The sequence below is a fragment of the Nerophis lumbriciformis genome, linkage group LG29 (assembly GCF_033978685.3).
Source record: "Nerophis lumbriciformis linkage group LG29, RoL_Nlum_v2.1, whole genome shotgun sequence".
Lineage (NCBI taxonomy): Eukaryota > Metazoa > Chordata > Actinopteri > Syngnathiformes > Syngnathidae > Nerophis > Nerophis lumbriciformis.
Genome location: NC_084576.2, coordinates 6,450,001 through 6,476,879, shown reverse-complemented (window position 1 = coordinate 6,476,879; position 26,879 = coordinate 6,450,001). Strand labels below are relative to the sequence as shown.

Here is a 26,879-nt window from a genome sequence, read left to right as displayed (position 1 = left end):
TTTCCTCTTTGGTCCGGAGGACACGACGTCTACAGTTTCCAAAAACAATTTGAAATGTGAACTCGTCAGACCACAGAACACTTTTCCACTTTGTATCAGTCCATCTTAGATGAGCTCAGGCCCAGCAAAGCCGACGGCGTTTCTGGCTGGTGTTGTTGATAAACGGTTTTCGCTTTGCATAGGAGAGTTTTAACTTGCACTTAAAGATGTAGCGACCAACTGTAGTTACTGACAGTGGGTTTCTGAAGTGTTCCTGAGCCCATGTGGTGATATCCTTTACACACTGATGTCGCTTGTTGATGCAGTACAGCCTGAGGGATCGAAGGTCACGGGCTTTGCTGCTTACGTGCAGTGATTTCTCAGGATTCTCTGAACCCTTTGATGATATTACGGACCGTAGATGGTGAAATCCCAAAATTCCTTGCAATAGCTGGTTGAGAAAGGTTTTTCTTAAACTGTTCAACAATTTGCTCACGCATTTGTTGACAAAGTGGTGACCCTCGCCCCATCCTTGTTTGTGAATGACTGAGCATTTCATGGAATCTACTTTTATACCCAATCATGGCACCCACCTGTTCCCAATTTGCCTGTTCACCTGTGGGATGTTCCAAATAAGTGTTTGATGAGCATTCCTCAACTTTATCAGTATTTATTGCCACCTTTCCCAACTTATTTGTCACGTGTTGCTGGCATCAAATTCTTAAGTTGATTATTTGCAAAAGAAAAAAATGTTTATCAGTTTGAACTTTAAATATGTTGCTTTGTAGCATATTCAACTGAATATGGGTTGAAAATGATTTGCAAATCATTGTATTCCGTTTATATTTACATCTAACACAATTTCCCAACTCATATGGAAACGGGGTTTGTATATATACTATATATATGTATATATGTGTTATAAGGAGTGCTAAAAGACTCCTGTTTTAGCACATCAACATCGCATCTACACCAGTGCTGTACAATCACATTAATACCACAGAAAAGGCCAACTATTTCATATTTTGGACATGATAATCATTTCAAACACATATGGTTACAATAACATGTAGTAATTAAAGCTGCAAGCAGCGTTGGTCGGGCCCGCGTATTTGGCAGGTGCTAGTCCTAAGTGTCCCAAAACTTTTGTCTACTTTTAGTCTGAAGTGTCCCAAGACTTTTGTCTAGTGTACCTACCTTGTCTGCATTGTGTGGGCACGTTGGTGCTTCCTGCTTTTGAGCAGCCATCTTAAAAAAACAGCACCGCAGGAGCATCAGTGCAGCGGGTCTTTGAAGGGTCATAAAATCAAAACCGGAGCAGGTATCACAACTCTTTCACCAACTTTTAATCAGAAGGGTTCAATCTCTCTCCTGTGTTAGTTTGAAGCCGAAACAACAAACGCGCTCAGAGGAGATAATGTTTGAAGAAAGGTGACGGGTTTTTACAAAAATGTTGTGTTGAAGGGGGAATAGAAAACTTCCTGTATATTTTTGCTGGGGGTTGTCAATTTATGAAACGGAGAAGTTTTTGTTTCATGTCTCTCCGACTTTCCCAGTGGGAGTTACAGGCAGTTTTGTAATTTTCTTTTTCCGAGGAGCAGTTTTTTGTCCGTTTTATTAAAAAATTGCTGTAGAGCGCAATTTTTAGATTTGGGGTTAGGTTTTTTCATTAGATCACAGTTTTAGCCAGTCCTGATGTTTGTGTTTAGTTTGGTGAGTTTTGAAGAATGTTAAGGGGGTCAAATTACAGCTCAAAGAGGCAAAAGTGACTGTTTTTAGTACTTTTTTGTCTTGAAGGGGGAATTGCCAACTTCCTGTTGATTTTAGCCCGAGAATGTACCATTATGAAAGTTAGGTCTGAGTCATACCTACATAGAGAATTTTGTTTCATGTCTTTCCGACCGTCCTAGTGGGAGTTACAGGCAACGTAGTTTTTTCTTCTTCCTAGGGGGCGCTAGAGCGCAATTTTGAGTTTTGGGGTTTGGTTTTTTTATTAAAAGGCAATTTTCGCAGGTCCTGATGTGTGGGTCAAATATGGTGAGTTTTGAAGCATGTTAAGTGGGTCAAATTAGTGCTCGAAGAGGCGGCGGAAGAGTAAAGAAAAAAGAAGAATAATGAAATGTAGGTCTAAGTGAGACCTACGGAGAGGTTTTTGTTTCATGTCTCTCCGACCTTCCCAGTGGGAGTTACAGGCAGTTTTGTCTTTTTTTTCTTCCGAGGAGCAGTTTTTTCTCCGTTTTATTCAAAAATTGCTGTAGAGCGCAATTTTTAAATTTGGGGTTAGGTTTCTTTATTAGATCGCAATTTTTGCCAGTCCTGATGTGTGTGTTCAGTTCGGTGAGTTTTGAAGCATGTTAAGGGGGTGAAAATACAGCTCAAAGAGGCAAAAGTGACTGTTTTTAGTACTTTTTTGTCTTGAAGGGGGAATTGCCAACTTCCTGTTGATATTTGCCCGAGGATATACAATTATGAAAAGTAGGTGTAAGTCAAACCTACATACAGGTTTTTGTTTCATGTTTCTCCGATCTTCCTAGTGGGAGATATAGGCAGTCTAGTTTTTTTTTTTTCTAGGGGGCGCTAGAGCGCAATTTTGAGTTTTGGGGTTCGGTTTTTTTAAAAAAAGGTAATTTTCGCAGGTCCTGATGTGTGGGTTAAATATGGTGAGTTTTGAAGCATGTTAAGTGGGTCAAATTACAATTTGAAATTGCTGTAGAGCGCAATTTTTGAATTTGGGGTTAGGTTTTTTTATTAGATCACAGTTTTTGCCAGTCCTGATGTGTGTGTTCAGTTCGGTGAGTTTTGAAGCATGTTAAAGGGGTCAAATTACAGCGCAAAGAGGCAAAAGTGACTGTTTTTAGTACTTTTTTGTCTTGAAGGGGGAATTGCCAACTTCCTGTTGATTTTAGCCCGAGAATGTACCATTATGAAAGTTAGGTCTGAGTCATACCTACATAGAGAATTTTGTTTCATGTCTTTCCGACCTTCCTAGTGGGAGTTACAGGCAGTCTAGTTTTTTTTTTTTCCTAGGGGGCGCTAGAGCGCAATTTTGATTTTTGCAGTTTGGTTTTGTTATTAAAAGACAATTTTCGCAGGTCCTGATGTGTGGGTCAAATATGGTGAGTTTTGAAGCATGTTAAGTGGGTCAAATTAGTGCTCGAAGAGGCGGCGGAAGAGTAAAGAAAAAAGAAGAATAATGAAATGTAGGTCTAAGTGAGACCTACGGAGAGGTTTTTGTTTCATGTCTCTCCGACCTTCCCAGTGGGAGTTACAGGCAGTTTTGTCTTTTTTTTCTTCCGAGGAGCAGTTTTTTCTCCGTTTTATTCAAAAATTGCTGTAGAGCGCAATTTTTAAATTTGGGGTTAGGTTTCTTTATTAGATCGCAATTTTTGCCAGTCCTGATGTGTGCGTTCAGTTCGGTGAGTTTTGAAGCATGTTAAGGGGGTGAAAATACAGCTCAAAGAGGCAAAAGTGACTGTTTTAGTACTTTTTTGTCTTGAAGGGGGAATTGCCAACTTCCTGTTGATTTTTGCCCGAGGATATACAATTATGAAAAGTAGGTGTAAGTCAAACCTACATACAGGTTTTTGTTTCATGTTTCTCCGATCTTCCTAGTGGGAGATATAGGCAGTCTAGTTTTTTTTTTTTCTAGGGGGCGCTAGAGCGCAATTTTGAGTTTTGGGGTTCGGTTTTTTTAAAAAAATGTAATTTTCGCAGGTCCTGATGTGTGGGTTAAATATGGTGAGTTTTGAAGCATGTTAAGTGGGTCAAATTACAGTTTGAAATTGCTGTAGAGCGCAATTTTTGAATTTGGGGTTAGGTTTTTTTATTAGATCACAGTTTTTGCCAGTCCTGATGTGTGTGTTCAGTTCGGTGAGTTTTGAAGCATGTTAAAGGGGTCAAATTACAGCGCAAAGAGGCAAAAGTGACTGTTTTTAGTACTTTTTTGTCTTGAAGGGGGAATTGCCAACTTCCTGTTGATTTTTGCCCGAAGACATACAATTATGAGAACTAGGTCTAAGTCAGACCTACATAGAGGTTTTTGTTCCATGTCTCTCCGACCTTCCTAGTGGGAGTTACAGGCAGTCTAGTTTTTTTTTTTCCTAGGGGGCTCTAGAGCGCAATTTTGATTTTTGCGGTTTGTTTTTTTTATTAAAAGACAATTTTCGCAGGTCCTGATGTGTGGGTCAAATATGGTGAGTTTTGAAGCATGTTAAGTGGGTCAAATTAGTGTTCAAAGAGGCGGCGGAAGAATAATAATAATAATTAAAGCTGCAAGCAGCGTTGTTCGGGCCCGCGTCTTTGGCAGGTGCTAGTCCTAAGTGTCCCAATACTTTTGTCTACTTTTAGTCTGAAGTGTCCCAAGACTTTTGTCTAGTGTACCTACCTTGTCTGCATTGTGTGGGCACGTTGGTGCTTCCTGCTTTTGAGCAGCCATCTTAAAAAAACAGCACCGCAGGAGCATCAGTGCAGCGGGTCTTTGAAGGGTCATAAAATCAAAACCGGAGCAGGTATCACAACTCTTTCACCAACTTTTAATCAGAAGAGTTTAATCTCTCTCCTGTGTTAGTTTGAAGCCGAAACAACAAACGCGCTCAGAGGAGATAATGTTTGAAGAAAGGTGACGGGTTTTTACAAAAATTTTGTTTTGAAGGGGGAATAGCAAACTTCCTGTAGATTATTGCTGGGGGTTGTCAATTTATGAAAGGTAGGTCTAAGTTAGACCTACATAGAGGTTTTTGTTTCATCTCTCTCCGACCTTCCCAGTGGGAGTTACAGGCAGTTTAGTCAGATTTTTCATCCGAGGAGCAGTTTTTTGTGCGTATTATAAAAAAATTGCTGTAGAGCACAATTTTTAGATTTGGGGTTAGGTTTTTTTCATTAGATCACAGTTTTAGCCAATCCTGATGTGTGTGTTAAGTTCGGTGAGTTTTGAAGCATGTTAAGGGGGTCAAATTACAGCTAAAAGAGGCAAAAGTGACTGTTTTTAGTACTTTTTTGTGTTGAAGGGGGAATAGCCAACTTCCTGTTGATTTTAGCCCGAGAATGTACCATTATGAAAGTTAGGTCTGAGTCAGACCTACATAGAGAATTTTGTTTCATGTCTTTCCGACCTTCCTAGTGGGAGTTACAGGCAGTCTAGTTTATTTTTTTCCTAGGGGGCGCTAGAGCGCAATTTTGATTTTTGCAGTTTGGTTTTTTTATTAAAAGACAATTTTCGCAGGTCCTGATGTGTGGGTTAAATTTGGTGAGTTTTGAAGCATGTTAAGTGGGTCAAATTAGTGCTCAAAGAGGCGGCGGAAGAAAAATAATAATAATAATAAAACCTTAGAAATTCAATAGGTCCTTATGTCCCATTGCATAAGGACTCCCTGTGGGAGTCCTTTTGCAATGGGCCATTGCGGGCCCTAATAAAACCTTAGAAAAACAATAGGTCCTTATGTCCCATTCCATAAGGACTCCCTGTGGGAGTCCTTTTGCAATGGGCCGTGCGGGCCCTAATAATACAAAACATTAGAAATTCAATAGGTCCTTATGTCCCATTGCATAAGGACTCCCTGTGGGAGTCCTTTTGCAATGGGCCATTGCGGGCCCTAATAATAATAATAATAATAAAACCTTAGAAATTCAATAGGTCCTTATGTCCCATTGCATAAGGACTCCCTGTGGGAGTCCTTTTGCAATGGGCCATTGCGGGCCCTAATAAAACCTTAGAAAAACAATAGGTCCTTATGTCCCATTGCATAAGGACTCCCTGTGGGAGTCCTTTTGCAATGGGCCGTGCGGGCCCTAATAATAAAAAACATTAGAAATTCAATAGGTCCTTATGTCCCATTGCATAAGGACTCCCTGTGGGAGTCCTTTTGCAATGGGCCATTGCGGGCCCTAATAAAACCTTACAAATACAATAGGTCCTTATGTCCCATTGCGGGCCCTAATCAGTTGTGAACAGCTTTAACAAGCGTACGCGACACTTTGACCTTGACGCACAAAGTATGCGGAGCCGCGCTGTGACACCCCACAACATGTTGCATCCCGTCATCCCGTCCTCTTTGGGGGAGGGGCGTGTCCTGACGGCGACGTGACGAGATGGCGGAATGTGACAGTCCCGGGGGAAGGGAGGACCGTCGCCGGAGCGGCAGGCACTAGGACCCGGCGGCGGGTTTGTAGCGAGCGGGCGCAGCCAGGGCTGAGTCACTGAGTGTTGTCTGAGCGGGCAGTCGGAGCGAGGAAGACCCGGTGAGAGAGCAGGAGTGATCTGGCACTCATCAGCCCGGGATGACACCACCATGATGGGTTGACTCCTCGCGGGGGAGGGCGGAGGGTGGGAGGCGGTCGGAGAGAGGAAGTGTGAGTGTGTTTGTGTGAGCGTTCCACGCCGCCACGCTCAGCCATGGAGACCAACAAAGTTCTTCATTTCGTGCCGTTGGGTAAGTGGACGCCGTGCAACACCCCCCGCCCTCCACTGGGGAGAACCTCGGGGTTCCCTTCTTCCCGACACCTCTGTTTTTTACCCACTTCCCCGCCAGATGTTTGTGACTTGTTGTTTTCCACTCATCTTTCACTTCTTTTATTTTATGCCCCCCCCCCCCTCTTTTTTCCCCCCCTCGTTCGCCGTGTTGTGCGTCGGGAGCGCGCACACCTTTTACCTGGCTGACCTGCACGAGCAGCTGGTGAGCGCGCGCGCGCGTGTGTGTTTCCGCTCGCACGCGTGTTGGTGACAGAGGTCTTCTACAGGGGTCCCCAACCACCGGGAACCGCGGCCCTGCACCGGTCTGTGGATCGATTGGAAATTTAAAAAAAAATATATATATATATATATTTTTTTAATTTAAATTAAATCAACATAAAAACACACAAGATACACTTACAATTAGTGCACTAACCCAAAAAACCTCCCTCCCCCATTCACACTCATTCGCACTCATTCGCACAAAAGGGTTGTTTCTTTCTGTTATTAATATTCTGCTTCCTACATTATATGTCAATACAGTCTGCAGGGATACAGTCCGTAAGCATACATGATTGTATTTTTTTATGACAAAAAAAACAAAACAAAAATAAATAAAAACCACCCCACCCCCCCGGTCCGTGGGACAAATTTCCAAGCGTTGACCGGTCCGCAGTTGCAAAAAGGTTGGGGACCACTGCTCTATAGAGTCCGTTTGGAGGTGCGATGCGGCTGCCTCTTCCTCCTCCTCTTCCTCACTTTGCTTTTTGTCTGCGTACGTGCGCGCACGTGAGACAGAATTATAATCTCGAGAGTGTGTGCACGAGTATGTACCCTGCAGAATAATTTCACGTTGATATTAGCGCGCGCGCGTGTGTGTGTGAGACGCGTTGCTCTCACGCGCGCGCGCGTTTTTGTGTGCGTGACGGGGTAACAGGAGTCATTTGCATTGGCTAATTAGCATGTGCGCGTGAAAGTGTCTACGCAAAGGTTTGCCACGCACTCACACACACACACACACACACTCAAACCTTTAATTTAGGTGAGGGACCGGGGTTCTGCCGCAGGTGGTCGCCTCAGTGGTGGGTCGTGACCTTGACCCGCACCAGGGCGCCGAATTTTCCGCCGCGTGACTTGCCCTACCCCCCCAAACCCCCCCGGGGCCTCTTTATTAGGCACGTTTGCGCAGGCGAGATGACGTCGTTGTCTAAAAGTCAGCAAAAAACACGGCTTTGGATGGCCGGGGTGTCAAACGTACGGCCCGGCCCGCCAGACGAGTTTGCTGACATTTCGGAATGAAAGGAACTGCTGTTCTAGATGTGTCCACCGGATGTCGCAATTGCAAATCGCATGACTTCAGAGGGGGCGGAGCTACGTGCGTGTTAAGATAGAGGCAACACGTCCTGCTTTTTAGTGGATTGTTGAATGTCAAATATGTTGTTGCTAATGTAGCTAATGTCACATTTCTACACAATGAAATGCTTTTAATCATCTACATTGATTCATGACTGGCGACACATTTTCCGGGCGCACATAAGTACAGGGAAAAGCCAGTAAATTAGAATTTTTTGAAAAACTTGATTTATTTCAGTAATTGCATTCAAAAGGTGTAACTTGTACATTATATTTATTCATTGCACACAGACTGATGCATTCAAATGTTTATTTCATTTAATTTTGATGATTTGAAGTGGCAACAAATGAAAATCCAAAATTCCGTGTGTCACAAAATTAGAATATTACTTAAGGCTAATACAAAAAAGGGATTTTTAGAAATGTTGGCCAACTGAAAAGTATGAAAATGAAAAATATGAGCATGTACAATACTCAATACTTGGTTGGAGCTCCTTTTGCCTCAATTACTGCGTTAATGCGGCGTGGCATGGAGTCGATGAGTTTCTGGCACTGCTCAGGTGTTATGAGAGCCCAGGTTGCTCTGATAGTGGCCTTCAACTCTTCTGCGTTTTTGGGTCTGGCATTCTGCATCTTCCTTTTCACAATACCCCACAGATTTTCTATGGGGCTAAGGTCAGGGGAGTTGGCGGGCCAATTTAGAACAGAAATACCATGGTCCGTAAACCAGACACGGGTAGATTTTGCGCTGTGTGCAGGCGCCAAGTCCTGTTGGAACTTGAAATCTCCATCTCCATAGAGCAGGTCAGCAGTAGGAAGCATGAAGTGCTCTAAAACTTGCTGGTAGATGGCTGCGTTGACCCTGGATCTCAGGAAACAGAGTGGACCGACACCAGCAGATGACATGGCACCCCAAACCATCACCCAACCATGCAAATTTTGCATTTCCTTTGGAAATCGAGGTCCCAGAGTCTGGAGGAAGACAGGAGAGGCACAGGATCCACGTTGCCTGAAGTCTAGTGTAAAGTTTCCACCATCAGTGATGGTTTGGGGTGCCATGTCATCTGCTGGTGTTGGTCCACTCTGTTTCCTGAGATCCAGGGTCAACGCAGCCGTCTACCAGCAAGTTTTAGAGCACTTCATGCTTCCTGCTGCTGACCTGCTCTATGGAGATGGAGATTTCAAGTTCCAACAGGACTTGGCGCCTGCACACAGCGCAAAATCTACCCGTGCCTGGTTTACGGACCATGGTATTTCTGTTCTAAATTGGCCCGCCAACTCCCCTGACCTTAGCCCCATAGAAAATCTGTGAGGTATTGTGAAAAGGAAGATGCAGAATGCCAGACCCAAAAACGCAGAAGAGTTGAAGGCCACTATCAGAGCAACCTGGGCTCTCATAACACCTGAGCAGTGCCAGAAACTCATCGACTCCATGCCACGCCGCATTAACGCAGTAATTGAGGCAAAAGGAGCTCCAACCAAGTATTGAGTATTGTACATGCTCATATTTTTCATTTTCATACTTTTCAGTTGGCCAACATTTCTAAAAATCCCTTTTTTGTATTAGCCTTAAGTAATATTCTAATTTTGTGACACACGGAATTTTGGATTTTCATTTGTTGCCACTTCAAATCATCAAAATTAAATGAAATAAACATTTGAATGCATCAGTCTGTGTGCAATGAATACATATAATGTACAAGTTACACCTTTTGAATGCAATTACTGAAATAAATCAAGTTTTTCAAAATATTCTAATTTACTGGCTTTTACCTGTATGTATCCCTTTCTAATAACTTCATGTGCGTTTCATGAAATGAGTCCAAATTGACAAGTTTTGTTTTACATGATTGCACATGACATGTACAAAATAAACATCAGTTGAGGAAAATGATTAAATTACCTTAATTAACACCAATGGGAGCATTTCATCATTTTTAAAGAAAACAATCTGAAGTTGTCTTTATGTTTAAGTTATCAGGCCATGATTTTACCAGTCCGGCCCACTTGGGAATAGATTTTGAGCGCCCTGGTGTAGATACACAAATAAACTTTTGTTAGTTTTTTTGTTTTTCTTATATGTCATAAACAAGACTGAGCGTGTTGGTGCTTTTTGATGGGGTTAGGGGCCCACAGCCGCACCCGCTGCTCGTTGAGAAGAGCAAGTTGTGCTTTCATGTTGGAATTAAAAAGGGTTTAGTAGGGCCGGGCCTATAAAACAATATCAATATATATTGCGATAAACACGTAATCAATATCAATTAAAAAAATGTGTTTGATAATTTAAAAAAAAAATATATATATATACAATATATATATATATATATTTGTGTGTGTGTGTGTGTATGTATAAATAAATATCTTGTAAAAATATATATAAAAAATAAATAAATAAATAATTTTTCTAAATATTTTTTTTAAAACAGATTTTTAAGAAATATTTTTTTTGTCGGATGAATCCGGACGTTCCAGCACCCCCCGCAACCCTAAAAGGGACAAGAGGTAGAAATGGATGGATGGAAACCGGAAGTTATGAAGCAAGGTTGGTTGCAGAACAGGAAGTGGTCAGTGAGCAATGGTAGGGGCACGCTAACTAGCCAATCGCGTAACAGTAAAAACGATCACGTTTGGTTGCACCGCCTTTTTGTCTAGCTGTTGATTCTCTGCATGGAGTGAGAAGAGAAAGTAAAAATGCGTGCTGCCGAGAGCGGAGAAATTATCACATCGACAGTATGGCAGTTTTTGGGGAATTTTTCAAACAAACCGTCGTCCTTCGCCACGCTCATCTTTACTTTTCATCCCTAGTCCATTCCCTATTCGGTTGTACGAAAACAACAGGTAGGAACTAAAGTGCATGACTGTGCAACTAAAATAAATAACCAAATATGCTACTTTAAAATAATAATTTTGTCCAATAATGTTTGAATAAAAAGCACTGCCTATCATAAATTCAAGAACAAGAGACCAAATAAATGTTACACAGACCAAACAACTTCTTGGCAGTAAACCTGCAAAAAATAGTTATTGTCTGCGTTCTGTTAGCATTTTCACCCTTTGCACTGTTTGTGATTTATGTGATACATGGCAACATTGCCATCTACTGGACAACGTTGTAACGACAAGCTACATGCACACAGTCCCATCATAATGTGTTAATGAGAGACAAAAAAAGAAATCTATTTAAGGCAGATAAATTAATGTACAAACCCCGTTTCCATTTGAGTTGGGAAATTGTGTTAGATGTAAATATAAATGGAATACAATGATTTGCAAATCCTTTTTAACCCATATTCAATTGAATGCACTACAAAGACAAGATATTTGATGTTCAAACTCATAAACTTTTTTTTTTTTTTTTTTTGCAAAAAATAATTAACTTAGAATTTCACGGCTGCAACACGTGCCAAAGTAGTTGGGAAAGGGCATGTTCACCACTGTGTTACATGGCCTTTCCTTTTAACAACACTGAGTAAACGTTTGGGAACTGAGGAGACACATTTTTTAAGCTTCTCAGGTGGAATTCTTTCCCATTCTTGCTTGATGTACAGCTTCAGTTGTTCAACAGTCCGGGGGCCTCCGTTGTGGTATTTTAGGCTTCATAATGCGCCACACATTTTCAATGGGAGACAGTTCTGGACGACAGGCAGGCCAGTCTAGTACCCGCACTCTTTTACTATGAAGCCACGTTGATGTAACACGTGGCTTGTCATTATCTTACTGAAATAAGCAGGGGCGTCAATGGTAACGTTGCTTGGATGGCAACATATGTTGCTCCAAAACCTGTATGTACCTTTCAGCATTAATGGCGCCTTCACAGATGTGTAAGTTACCCATGTCTTGGGCACTAATACACCCCCATACCATCACAGATGCTGGCTTTTCAACTTTGCGCCTATAACAATCCGGACGGTTCTTTTACTCTTTGATCTGGAGGACACGACATCCACAGTTTCCAAAAACAATTTGAAATGTGGACTCGTCAGAACACTTTTCCACTTTGTATCAGTCCTTCTTAGATGAGGTCAGGCCCAGCGAAGCCAAAGGCGTTTCTGGGTGTTGTTGATAAACGGTTTTCGCCTTGCATAGGAGAGTTTTAACTTGCACTTACAGATGTAGCGACCAACTGTAGTTACTGACAGTGTGTTTCTGAAGTGTTCCTGAGCCTATGTGGTGATATCCTTTACACACTGATGTCGCTTGTTGATGCAGTACGGCCTGAGGGATCGAAGGTCACGGGCTTAGCTGCTTACGTGCAGTGATTTCTCCAGATTCTCTGAACCCTTTGATGATATTACGGACCGTAGATGGTGAAATCCCTAAATTCCTTGCAATAGCTGGTTGAGAAAGGTTTTTCTTGAGCATTCCTCAATTTTATCAGTATTTATTGCCACCTTTCCCAACTTCTTTGTCACGTGTTGCTGGCATCAAATTCTAAATTTAATGATTATTTGCAACAACAACAAAAAATGTTTATCAGTTTGAACATCAAATATGTTGTCTTTGTAGCATATTCAACTGAATATGGGTTGAAAAAGATTTGCAAATCTTTGTATTCTGTTTATATTTACATCTAACACAATTTCCCAACTCATATGGAAACGGGGTTTGTATGATAAACACAGACAAGTCCAATTTTAACATTATTTCCCGTCCTGCAGGTGTAAAAAGAAGTGATTTACTGTATCGGAACGTAACCGTACTTGTAATCGTTACGTGATTTTTCCGTAGATAAATCCCAGGTGGTGCACATTAAACGTGTTTCTTGCATCGTGTAAAGAGGAGCAGAGATCCACGTCCAGGCATGCCGACCGCTTTCATTTTAAAAATCACTAAACATAGGACTGCTGCTCTTTATTGTTTTAATAATCGAGGAAGCTACCGATTAGTTTGCAGCCTTAAATATTTTTTTAACGTACACTGTAAAAACATATTTAGATTTTACAGAACTGGCAACCGTGTTACCAGAATTTTACTGTAACATATACAGTGTTTTTACAACAAATTAAAGTACATGGAAAACAGTATTACTGTTTATGTACGCGGACAAACTGGCAGGTCAGTCGCCAGAATTTTACTTTAAAATTTACAATGTTTTTTTAAATGGAAAAACAGTACAAATATTTTTTTTACAATTATAGCAACTGAATTGCCAGTTTTTACCATAATACATTTATAAAAACAACCATAGATTTTACAGTAAAAAAAAAAACTGGCAGGTTAGTCGCCAGAATTTTAAAGTAAAACACATTGGTAATGGTTTTTCAATTTACAGTTTTAAAAACCACCGTACATTTTAGCGTAAAATCTATTGTCATTTTTACAGTGTACAATTTGATGGAGAACTTGCTTTGAAATCATGAGTCAATATTTAAGTATTTTTTAAAAATTAAAGTTAATGGAATAACAGTACCACTGATTTTTTTTACGGTAAAAAAGAAACTGGCATCTTATTCGTCAACATTTTACTGTAAAATTTTCGGTGGGTATTACAACATTAATGTAAATGGAAAAAACACTTTTTTTTTAAATTCTGGCTACTGAACTGCCAGTTTTTACTGTAAAAGATTTATAAAAACAACAACCGTAGATTTTACGGTAAAAAAAACTGGCAGGTCAGTCGCCAGAATTTTACAGTAAAAAAACAATGGTAACGTTTTTGCGTAAAATCTATGGTCATTTTTACAGTGGACAATTTGATGGAGAACTTGCTTTGAAATCATGAGTCAATATTTAAGTATTTTTTTAAAATTAAAGTTAATGGAATAACAGTACCACTGATTTTTTTACGGTAAAAAAGAAACTGGCATCTTATTCGTCAACATTTGACTGTAAAATTTTCGGTGGGTATTACAACATTAATGTAAATGGAAAAAACACTTTTTTTTAAAATTCTGGCTACTGAACTGCCAGTTTTTACTGTAAAAGATTTATAAAAACAACAACCGTAGATTTTACGGTAAAAAAAACTGGCAGGTCAGTCGCCAGAATTTTACAGTAAAAAAACAATGGTAACGTTTTTGCGTAAAATCTATGGTCATTTTTACAGTGGACAATTTGATGGAGAACTTGCTTTGAAATCATGAGTCAATATTGAAGTGTTTATTTTTAATTAAAGTTAATGGAAAGACATTACCACTGATTTTTACGGTTAAAAAAAAAAAGGCATCTTAGTCGCCAGCATTTTACTGTGAAGTTTACAATGTTTATTTTTTCAAAATTAATTTAAATGGAAAAACAATATAACTATTTTTTACAATTCTGGCAACTGAACTGCCAGTTTTTACCGTAATACATTTATAAAAACAACCATAGATTTTACAGTAAAAAAAACCTGGCAGGTTAGTCGCCAGAATTTTAAAGTAAAACACATTGGTAATGGTTTTTCAATTTACAGTAACACGTTTTAAAAACCACCGTACATTTTAGCGTAAAATCTATTGTCATTTTTACAGTGTACAATTTGATGGAGAACTTGCTTTGAAATCATGAGTCAATATTTAAGTATTTTTTTTAAATTAAAGTTAATGGAATAACAGTACCACTGATTTTTTTACGGTAAAAAAGAAACTGGCATCTTATTCGTCAACATTTTACTGTAAAATTTTCGGTGGGTATTACCACATTAATGTAAATGGAAAAAACACTTTTTTTTTTAATTCTGGCTACTGAACTGCCAGTTTTTACTGTAAAAGATTTATAAAAACAACAACCGTAGATTTTGCGGTAAAAAAACTGGCAGGTCAGTCGCCAGAATTTTACAGTAAAAAAACAATGGTAACGTTTTTGCGTAAAATCTATGGTCATTTTTACAGTGGACAATTTGATGGAGAACTTGCTTTGAAATCATGAGTCAATATTGAAGTATTTTTTTTAAATTAAAGTTAATGGAATAACAGTACCACTGATTTTTTTACGGTAAAAAAGAAACTGGCATCTTATTCGTCAACATTTTACTGTAAAATTTTCGGTGGGTATTACAACATTAATGTAAATGGAAAAAACACTTTTTTTTTTAATTCTGGCTACTGAACTGCCAGTTTTTACTGTAAAAGATTTATAAAAACAACAACCGTAGATTTTACGGTAAAAAAAACTGGCAGGTCAGTCGCCAGAATTTTACAGTAAAAAAACAATGGTAACGTTTTTTGCATAAAATCTATGGTCATTTTTACAGTGGACAATTTGATGGAGAACTTGCTTTGAAATCATGAGTCAATATTGAAGTATTTATTTTTAATTAAAGTTAATGGAAAGACATTACCACTGATTTTTACGGTAAAAAAAAAAAGGCATCTTAGTCGCCAGCATTTTACTGTGAAGTTTACAATGTTTATTTTTTCAAAATTAATTTAAATGGAAAAACAATATAACTATTTTTTACAATTCTGGCAACTGAACTGCCAGTTTTTACCGTAATACATTTATAAAAACAACCATAGATTTTACAGTAAAAAAAAACTGGCAGGTTAGTCGCCAGAATTTTAAAGTAAAACACATTGGTAATGGTTTTTCAATTTACAGTAACACGTTTTAAAAACCACCGTACATTTTAGCGTAAAATCTATTGTCATTTTTACAGTGTACAATTTGATGGAGAACTTGCTTTGAAATCATGAGTCAATATTTAAGTATTTTTTTTAAATTAAAGTTAATGGAATAACAGTACCACTGATTTTTTTACGGTAAAAAAGAAACTGGCATCTTATTCGTCAACATTTTACTGTAAAATTTTCGGTGGGTATTACAACATTAATGTAAATGGAAAAAACACTTTTTTTTTAAATTCTGGCTACTGAACTGCCAGTTTTTACTGTAAAAGATTTATAAAAACAACAACCGTAGATTTTACGGTAAAAAAACTGGCAGGTCAGTCGCTAGAATTTTACAGTAAAAAAACAATGGTAACGTTTTTGCGTAAAATCTATGGTCATTTTTACAGTGGACAATTTGATGGAGAACTTGCTTTGAAATCATGAGTCAATATTGAAGTATTTTTTTTAAATTAAAGTTAATGGAATAACAGTACCACTGATTTTTTTACGGTAAAAAAGAAACTGGCATCTTATTCGTCAACATTTTACTGTAAAATTTTCGGTGGGTATTACAACATTAATGTAAATGGAAAAAACACTTTTTTTTTTAATTCTGGCTACTGAACTGCCAGTTTTTACTGTAAAAGATTTATAAAAACAACAACCGTAGATTTTACGGTAAAAAAACTGGCAGGTCAGTCGCCAGAATTTTACAGTAAAAAAACAATGGTAACGTTTTTGCGTAAAATCTATGGTCATTTTTATAGTGGACAATTTGATGGAGAACTTGCTTTGAAATCATGAGTCAATATTTAAGTATTTTTTAAAAATTAAAGTTAATGGAATAACAGTACCACTGATTTTTTTACGGTAAAAAAGAAACTGGCATCTTATTCGTCAACATTTTACTGTAAAATTTTCGGTGGGTATTACAACATTAATGTAAATGGAAAAAACACTTTTTTTTTTTAATTCTGGCTACTGAACTGCCAGTTTTTACTGTAAAAGATTTATAAAAACAACAACCGTAGATTTTACGGTAAAAAAACTGGCAGGTCAGTCGCCCGAATTTTACAGTAAAAAAACAATGGTAACGTTTTTGCGTAAAATCTATGGTCATTTTTACAGTGGACAATTTGATGGAGGACTTGCTTTGAAATCATGAGTCAATATTTAAGTATTTTTTTTAAATTAAAGTTAATGGAATAACAGTACCACTGATTTTTTTACGGTAAAAAAGAAACTGGCATCTTATTCGTCAACATTTTACTGTAAAATTTTCGGTGGGTATTACAACATTAATGTAAATGGAAAAAACACTCTTTTTTTTAATTCTGGCTACTGAACTGCCAGTTTTTACTGTAAAAGATTTATAAAAACAACAACCGTAGATTTTACGGTAAAAAAACTGGCAGGTCAGTCGCCAGAATTTTACAGTAAAAAAACAATGGTAACGTTTTTGCGTAAAATCTATGGTAATTTTTACAGTGGACAATTTGATGGAGAACTTGCTTTGAAATCATGAGTCAATATTGAAGTATTTATTTTTAATTAAAGTTAATGGAAAGACATTACCACTGATTTTTACGGTAAAAAAAAAATGGCATCTTAGTCGCCAGCATTTTACTGTGAAGTTTACAATGTTTATTTTTTCAAAATTAATTTAAATGGAAAAACAATATAACTATTTTTTACAATTCTGGCAACTGAACTGCCAGTTTTTACCGTAATACATTTATAAAAACAACCATAGATTTTACAGTAAAAAAAAACTGGCAGGTTAGTCGCCAGAATTTTAAAGTAAAACACATTGGTAATGGTTTTTCAATTTACAGTAACACGTTTTAAAAACCACCGTACATTTTAGCGTAAAATCTATTGTCATTTTTACAGTGTACAATTTGATGGAGAACTTGCTTTGAAATCATGAGTCAATATTTAAGTATTTTTTTTAAATTAAAGTTAATGGAATAACAGTACCACTGATTTTTTTACGGTAAAAAAGAAACTGGCATCTTATTCGTCAACATTTTACTGTAAAATTTTCGGTGGGTATTACAACATTAATGTAAATGGAAAAAACACTTTTTTTAAAAAATTCTGGCTACTGAACTGCCAGTTTTTACTGTAAAAGATTTATAAAAACAACAACCGTAGATTTTACGGTAAAAAAAAACTGGCAGGTCAGTCGCCAGAATTTTACAGTAAAAAAACAATGGTAACGTTTTTGCGTAAAATCTATGGTCATTTTTACAGTGTACAATTTGATGGAGAACTTGCTTTGAAATCATGAGTCAATATTTAAGTATTTTTTTTAAATTAAAGTTAATGGAATAACAGTGCCACTGATTTTTTTACGGTAAAAAAGAAACTGGCATCTTATTCGTCAACATTTTACTGTAAAATTTTCGGTGGGTATTACAACATTAATGTAAATGGAAAAAACACTTTTTTTTAAAATTCTGGCTACTGAACTGCCAGTTTTTACTGTAAAAGATTTATAAAAACAACAACCGTAGATTTTACGGTAAAAAAAACTGGCAGGTCAGTCGCCAGAATTTTACAGTAAAAAAACAATGGTAACGTTTTTGCGTGAAATCTATGGTCATGTTTACAGTGTACAATTTGATGGAGAACTTGCTTTGAAATCATGAGTCAATATTTAAGTATTTTTTTTAAATTAAAGTTAATGGAATAACAGTACCACTGATTTTTTTACGGTAAAAAAGAAACTGGCATCTTATTCGTCAACGTTTTACTGTAAAATTTTCGGTGGGTATTACCACATTAATGTAAATGGAAAAAACACTTTTTTTTTTAAAATTCTGGCTACTGAACTGCCAGTTTTTACTGTAAAAGATTTATAAAAACAACAACCGTAGATTTTACGGTAAAAAAACTGGCAGGTCAGTCGCCAGAATTTTACTGTAAAAAAACAATGGTAACGTTTTTGCGTAAAATCTATGGTCATTTTTACAGTGGACAATTTGATGGAGAACTTGCTTTGAAATCATGAGTCAATATTTAAGTATTTTTTTTAAATTAAAGTTAATGGAAGAACAGTACCACTGATTTTTTTACGGTAAAAAAAAAACTGGCATCTTATTCGTCAACATTTTACTGTAAAATTTTCGGTGGGTATTACAACATTAATGTAAATGGAAAAAACACTTTTTTTTTAAATTCTGGCTACTGAACTGCCAGTTTTTACTGTAAAAGATTTATAAAAACAACAACCGTAGATTTTACGGTAAAAAAAACTGGCAGGTCAGTCGCCAGAATTTTACAGTAAAAAAACAATGGTAACGTTTTTGCGTAAAATCTATGGTCATTTTTACAGTGGACAATTTGATGGAGAACTTGCTTTGAAATCATGAGTCAATATTGAAGTGTTTATTTTTAATTAAAGTTAATGGAAAGACATTACCACTGATTTTTACGGTAAAAAAGAAATGGCATCTTAGTCGCCAGCATTTTACTGTGAAGTTTACAATGTTTATTTTTTCAAAATTAATTTAAATGGAAAAACAATATAACTATTTTTTACAATTCTGGCAACTGAACTGCCAGTTTTTACCGTAATACATTTATAAAAACAACCCTAGATTTTACGGTAAGAACAAACAAACTGGCAGCTCAGTCGCCAGAATTTTACAGTAAAACACATTCGTAATGGTTTTTCGCGCGGCCACCGCTGCTGCCCACTGCTCCCCTCAATTCCCAGGGGGTGATCAAGGGTGATGGGTCAAATGCAGAGAATAATTTTGCCACACCTAGTGTGTGTGTGACAATCATTGGTACTTTAACTTTAACTTAATATGCTGTAAAAACCACCGTATTTTTTTGTGTAAAATCTATTGTCATTTTTACAGTGTACAATTTGATGGAGAACTTGCTTTGAAATCATGAGTAAATATTTAAGTATTTCTTTTTATTTAAAGTAAATGGAAAAACAGTACCACTGATTTTTTACGATAAAAAAAAAAAACTGGCATCTTAGTCGCCAACATTTTACTGTAAAATTTTCGGTGGGTTTTACAATGAAAAACAGTACAACTATATTTTTTTTTTTTCAAATTCTGGCAACTAACGTAAAACATTTATAAAAACAACAACAACAGTAGATTTTACGGTAAAAAAAAAACTGGCAGCACAGTCGCCAGAATTTTACAGTAAAAAACTGGTAACATTTTTGCGTAAAATTTATTGTAATTTTTACAGTGTACAATTTGATGGGGAACTTGCTTTGAAATCATGAGTCAATATTTAAGTATTTATTTTTAATTAAAGTTAATGGAAAAACAGTACCACTGATTTTTTACGGTAAAAAAAAAACCTGGCATCTTATTCACCAACATTTTACTGTAAAGTTTTCGATGGGTTTTACAGCATTAGGGTAAATGAGAAGGGAAAAAAACAGTACAGCTGTTGAAAATTTTGGCAACTCAGCTTCCAGTTTTTGTTATAAAAACAACACCCGTGGATTTTACGGTAAGAAACTGGCAGCTCTATCACCAGATTTTGCAGTACATATCAATAGTGCAGTTTTTTTCAAAGTTACAGTAATATGCTGGCAATTTTACTGTGAAATGTAATATAATTTTTTACAGTGTACAGTTGGGTGAATAACTTGCTTTGAAATCATAGGTCAATATTTAAGTATTTTTTTAAAATTAAAGTTAATGGAATAACAGTACCACTGTTTTTTTTACGGTAAAAAAGAAACTGGCATCTTATTCGTCAACATTTTACTGTAAAATTTTCGGTGGGTATTACAACATTAATGTAAATGGAAAAAACACTTTTTTTTTAAATTCTGGCTACTGAACTGCCAGTTTTTACTGTAAAAGATTTATAAAAACAACAACCGTAGATTTTACGGTAAAAAAACTGGCAGGTCAGTCGCCAGAATTTTACAGTAAAAAACAATGGTAACGTTTTTGCGTAAAATCTATGGTCATTTTTACAGTGGACAATTTGATGGAGAACTTGCTTTGAAATCATGAGTCAATATTGAAGTATTTATTTTTAATTAAAGTTAATGGAAAGACATTACCACTGATTTTTACGGTAAAAAAAAAAAGGCATCTTAGTCGCCAGCATTTTACTGTGAAGTTTACAATGTTTATTTTTTCAAAATTAATTTAAATGGAAAAACAATATAACTATTTTTTACAATTCTGGCAACTGAACTGCCAGTTTTTACCGTAATACATTTATAAAAACAACCCTAGATTTTACGGTAAGAACAAACAAACTGGCAGCTCAGTCGCCAGAATTTTACAGTAAAACACATTCGTAATGGTTTTTCGCGCGGCCACCGCTGCTGCCCACTGCTCCCCTCACCTCCCCGGGGGTGATCAAGGGTGATGGGTCAAATGCAGAGAATAATTTTGCCACACCTAGTGTGTGTGTGACAATCATTGGTACTTTAACTTTAACTTAATATGCTGTAAAAACCACCGTAATTTTTTGTGTAAAATCTATTGTCATTTTTACAGTGTACAATTTGAGGGAGAACTTGCTTTGAAATCATGAGTAAATATTTAAGTATTTCTTTTTATTTAAAGTAAATGGAAAAACAGTACCACTGATTTTTTACGATAAAAAAAAAAAACTGGCATCTTAGTCGCCAACATTTTACTGTAAAATTTTCGGTGGGTTTTACAATGAAAAACAGTACAACTATATATTTTTTTTTTTTCAAATTCTGGCAACTAACGTAAAACATTTATAAAAACAACAACAACAGTAGATTTTACGGTAAAAAAAAACTGGCAGCACAGTCGCCAGAATTTTACAGTAAAAAACTGGTAACATTTTTGCGTAAAATTTATTGTAATTTTTACAGTGTACAATTTAATGGGGAACTTGCTTTGAAATCATGAGTCAATATTTAAGTATTTATTTTTAATTAAAGTTAATGGAAAAACAGTACCACTGATTTTTTACGGTAAAAAAAAAACCTGGCATCTTATTCACCAACATTTTACTGTAAAGTTTTCGATGGGTTTTACAGCATTAGGGTAAATGAGAAGGGAAAAAAAACAGTACAGCTGTTGAAAATTTTGGCAACTCAGCTTCCAGTTTTTGTTATAAAAACAACACCCGTGGATTTTACGGTAAGAAACTGGCAGCTCTATCACCAGATTTTGCAGTACATATCAATAGTGCAGTTTTTTTCAAAGTTACAGTAATATGCTGGCAATTTTACTGTGAAATGTAATCTAATTTTTTACAGTGTACAGTTGGGTGAATAACTTGCTTTGAAATCATAGGTCAATATTTAGGTATTTATTTTATTTTAACAAAAATAATGTTGGAAAGGTATGATAATATAATATATGTTGCAATATTGGATACAATAAAGTTAAAACGTCATGAAGTTCATGTATTTTTTTTCTGTCCAAATGGAAAGAAGGAGTACATTTAGTAAGAAAAGATCAAGCACTTTCTTGACACATGATTATTTCCAGGGGCCAAATAAAAGGACGTTTGATTGTTACATCTCAGTGTGTATTCAAAACGAAATAACAAAAGCAGGTGAAAAAAGGAACAATCTGTTCCAGGGTCAAACTGTGGCCAGTATCAAAGCATTATTATGAGCAAACATGTTAACATTGCCAAGGTTGACGATGAGGGTCTAAACGAGGGCCAATCATGTCCTCCTAAAGCAGGGGTGTCCAAACTTTTTACACTGGGGGCCGCACACTGGAAAATGAAAGCATGTGGGGGCCATTTTTATAGTTTTCATTTTCAAAACAAAGCAATATATAGATTTTTTTTAACCTTTAGAGGCTCCCCTCAAGTTAGTTGGGCCCGTTGACCTGCATAATGTTTTTCTAAATAAGTCATATAATATTTTTTTTATTTTCAATATTCTACGCTGATATCTTTAGATCAACTTCAGGTCTATCTGTCAATATAAAGTTCGTTTTTTTTCATGTTTTATGCCCTTTTTGTCAGAGAAAAACTATTTTTTTAATGGCAAAAACACATTGTGTGCAGTGTTTTCCCCCTAAACAAATCTCAAAGAGGATTATTTGATGTGATGTAATTGGAGCCGTAAATAGGTCAATAATTCATGACACCATTGATTTTGATTCATTATTATACAATTATTATACAGTTTTAGAAAAAGGGCCCCACTCATAAACATTTTAAAAATAAGTCATATCATTTATTTATTTATTTATTTTTAATAATAAACACTTATATCTTTAGATCAACTTCAGGTCTATCTGTCGATATAAAGTTTTTTTAATATCTTTTATGCCCTTTTTGTAATAGAAAAAAACGTTTTTGTTTTTTGTATGGCAAAAACACAAAATGCACAATGTTTTCTCCCTAAACAAATGTCAAAGTATAGATTATTTGATGTGATGTAATTGGAGCCGTGGTTCATGACGCCATTGATTTTGATTCATTATTATAATTTTTTTAATAGCAAAGGCAGTTTGGAAAAAAAACAACTAAAAATCTTGGGGATCCAAAAGGGCCCCACTCATAAAAATGTTAAAAATAAGTCGTATATTATTTATTTTATTTTCAATATTCAAAGCTGATATCTTTAGATCAACTTCAGGTTTATCTGTCGACATACAATTTTTGTGTTTTTTATGTTTCATGCCCTTTGTCATAGAAAAATATAATTAATTAGAATAATAATTCATGACACCATTGATTTTCATTCATTTTATTTGATTTTAATAGCAAAGGCAAGTTTGAAAAAAAAATAAAAAAATCTACTAAAAATCGTGAGGTTCCAAAAGAGCCCCCACTCATAGCAATACTAAAAAATAAGTCGTATATTAAATTTGTCTTTGTTTTTCTTTCAACTCTTTGATTTATGATCCAAACCAAGTCATACGAGTGTCAAAAAACCAAAACAAAAGAAAATGTTCTTTGATGCTCGCTGAGCTGAGCTCTTGTCACCGCCTTTCTCTTTGAAGGTCATTAAGACACACACACACACACACACACACACACACACACACACACACACACACACACACACACACACACACACACACACACACACACACACACACACACACACACACACACACAGAGTGGACAGGTGACATGTGGGGACCAGAACACAGATACATTCCAATTAAACTAAATACAAAGAAGTCCCCCTGCTGGCAGTGTGGCAAACACGCTGCTGCGTGCAAGTGTCACTTAGTAGTTTTTTCTGTGTGTGTGTGTGTGCGTGTGTGTGTGTGTGTGTGTGTGTGTGTGTATGAAAATGGATGACGTGTGTGTGTGTGTGTGTGTGTGTGTGTGTGTGATCAGTATTCACCGCTGGCAATGCAGCTCACACTCTGCAGCCTGTGAGCAGCCATCTGGGCATAACACACACACACATATCCAAATTATTATACAGTACACACACATGCAAACACACACACACACACACACACACACACACACAAGCAAGCACTGGAATATCATAAAACCTCGAGACAAGACACACACACACTTATCATTCATTCCAGCTCGATAATTTGACGGTTTACACACAAAACAATGAAGGAGATTTATGGCAGCACACACACACACACACACACAAACACACACACGCACACACACACACACTCATTCATTCCACGTCGTCAGTGTTTGCTCATTCTTACAAATGAGCATAGTGCACACATGCCTGTATGATACTACACTTGCAGTGTGTGTGTTGGCCAGTAGGGGGCGACTCCTTCAATGGCTACTAGAGATGCGCGGTTTGCGGACACAACCGCGGAGTCCGCGGATTATCCGCGGATCGGGCGGATGAAATTTAAAAAAATAAGATTTTATCCGCTCGCGGGTCGGGTCGGGCGGATTAATTAGATTTTTTTTTTTTTTTTTTTTTTTTTTTTTTTTTTTTTTGCGGGTGGCAGTTAAACCAATTGGGAAATATATATACATAGTTAAATGTTGTTACCCACATACGAAAAACGAGCAGGCACCTGCAGCATATGCCACAACAGAAGAAAAAAAAAGAAAAGAGATGGACACTTTTACGGAGCGGAGAAGGGACGCCTCGCCGGGGTCCGGGACCGAGGCCCCTTCCCCCGAGAGGGCCCCACCGGGAGCCGTAGCTGAGGCGATCCACGAGAAGGGTCCGACGCACGTCCAGGCTCACTACCGCGCCCACCGCACCGACACCCCGCCTCGTCCGCTTTCGCCGCGGCCGGCGTCACGCGCAGCAGGTAAGCAGCTTACCTGCCCGCCACCCCCGTGGCCGGGGGCTCGTAACAGGGGTCCAAGGGCCGCAGGCCCCGGTAGGTCCAGGACAAAGTCCTGGTGGAGGGTTCAGGGCTTCGCCCCCCGACGCAAAATGATTATTAGCATTCAGACAGGTTAAAATGTTGCTAAAACCATCACTTTTCTATCAGTCACAGTGACTTTTCAAAACAAAAATATTACAGCAAAAATCATATGGGTTGATTGACATGTTTATTCTGTAAGCTAACTTCAATAGTTTGAAATTATTTTGACAGTTAATGCCAGTTATCCTGTCAACCTTTCACAAGACTTCAATTTGTTAATTGAAAGTATAAATAGTATAAACACTTTTAACAGTATGACGTGCTGTGAAATACAGCCGACAGGATTGCGCATGCATGGTGCAGGAGAACAAAGGACTTCTTTAATTTAAGGTTTGTGATAAACCATCAAACTCATTCGTTAAAAGGACTCTATAGTAATATAAAGCGAATTTTTCTGGACATTATCATGCAAGAAAAGTTTATTTTTGGGATCGCGATCACCGCGTAATGATTTTTAAAGGTTGCATTACATTATTAACTGTCCCATGTGATCAGCCAGTGCGATTGGAAGTCCATGCTCAATTATTGCCTCCGTAAATAAAACTTCGGCATTTATCACATCCAAAGAATCTGTTTGGGCGACGAAAAACGTTGAAAGTTTTCCACTTGTATCGCTAGCAACGGCATTAGACTTGTGTTTTTTTGTCCCAACGTGGTCTTTTACATCGCTAATTCCTCCGTGTCCGATCGAAAAATCTTGTCTGCACAAGGTGCAATTCGCGTAGTTTTCACCCTTTTTTTTATTTTTTATTAATATTAGATATATAACAACGGGCGGATGGCGGGCGGGTGCAGTTCTGATCAAACGTTACATCGGGTGGATGGCGGATGGTTGACGACTTTCTGCCGCGGTTGCGGATGAAATAAATTGCCTATCCGCGCATCTCTAATGGCTACCATCAGTTTTTAGTGGAGTCCTTGCTGTTCTCAATTCTGTGTCTTAGTAAGACGTGTTGGACAGTTGCGGTGGGATGGCTTCGGGGGAAGACCTGCTTCTGTTCCCCATGCACAAGGCAAATGTACGCTGAGAGGAGTTTGGCATGGAAGAACCACAGCAGGTCCTCTGTCGTCACTCGCAGATGAAAACAAAAGATGCACCAGAGGTCAAACAAAGTACTTTATGTAGCTGTCCCAATACTTTTGCCCTTGTATGTCATCCATTCCAAACATGTCCCCGTCTCGTATCTTAAGGGTTTGGGCTTTTGGACACTTTTGTTGTCCTCTGCCGAACGTGACAGAAGGATGTTGGCCGGCCGACTAATTATTGCAAGATGTCGGTGGCCATGTTGAGCGCGGTAACACGGATCAAAGGGAAACGCACACACACATAATGGTGGTGTTGTGCGCATGAAAATGCAGTCTTGCGTCATGTTGTTCTTGCTGAAGCCGCAGCGCGTTGTGATTACGGCGTATGCCACACGACTACCAATGTCGAGGGAAACCTTAGCCAGCCTGCTACTATTAGCTTAGCATCAGAGGTTTGATGTTGGTGCGCCTTATGTACAGTCACGGGTACAAATCAGGACACTAGGGTATTGTAGCTTGCAGGGTATGCATGGAGAACATGTCAGACCAGGGAAGAAGGAACGCGGCCGAGGCGGGAAGAGAATATGTGGGCAATTAGGAAAATCCTCGCATTGGCCTTTTTTTTTTTTGTCCACTTCCTCGTTTCGCTCGTCTTTCAATGTCAGGGAACTCCAGCTTGTGCTGCCAAAACCTGCATGGAAAAAAAACCACTATGTTGCTACTGTTGCATGTTTTTGTTGAACATTTTGCCACAGTCTAAAATTAAAACTACATATATGTATATACATATATGTAGTATACATACATATATGTATATACATACATACATGTATATACATGTATGTATGTATATATATATATATATATATATATGTATGTATGTGTGTATATATATATATATATATATATATATATATATATATATATACATATACATACATATGTATATATATATATATATATACATACATATGTATATATATATATATACACATATATGTATATGTATATATATACATATATATGTGTGTGTATGTATGTGTATATATATATATGTGTGTGTGTATGTATTTTTGTATATATGTGTGTGTGTGTGTGTATGTATGTGTATATATGTGTGTGTATGTATATATATGTATATGTGTATATATATATATATATATATATATATATATATATATATATATATATATATATGTATGTATGTAATAA

General features: G+C 37.2%; 1 protein-coding gene across 4 annotated transcripts in view; it reads left to right on the top strand.

The window, feature by feature from the left end:
* slc4a11 (solute carrier family 4 member 11) overlaps positions 1-26,879 on the top strand; it is a 409,353-nt gene that overhangs the window by 77,020 nt on the left and 305,454 nt on the right. For 2 of the 4 annotated variants that reach the window (XM_061925141.2, XM_061925139.2), the window contains exon 1: positions 6,181-6,407. The exons of 1 other annotated variant lie outside the window; for it this stretch is intronic. In XM_061925141.2, coding sequence (XP_061781125.1) covers positions 6,371-6,407 — 37 coding nt within the window. In that variant the 5' untranslated portion in view covers positions 6,181-6,370. Of the gene's footprint in view, positions 1-6,179; positions 6,408-26,879 lie in introns of those variants that run through there. One more of the 4 variants, XM_061925138.2, reaches the window with a different exon arrangement.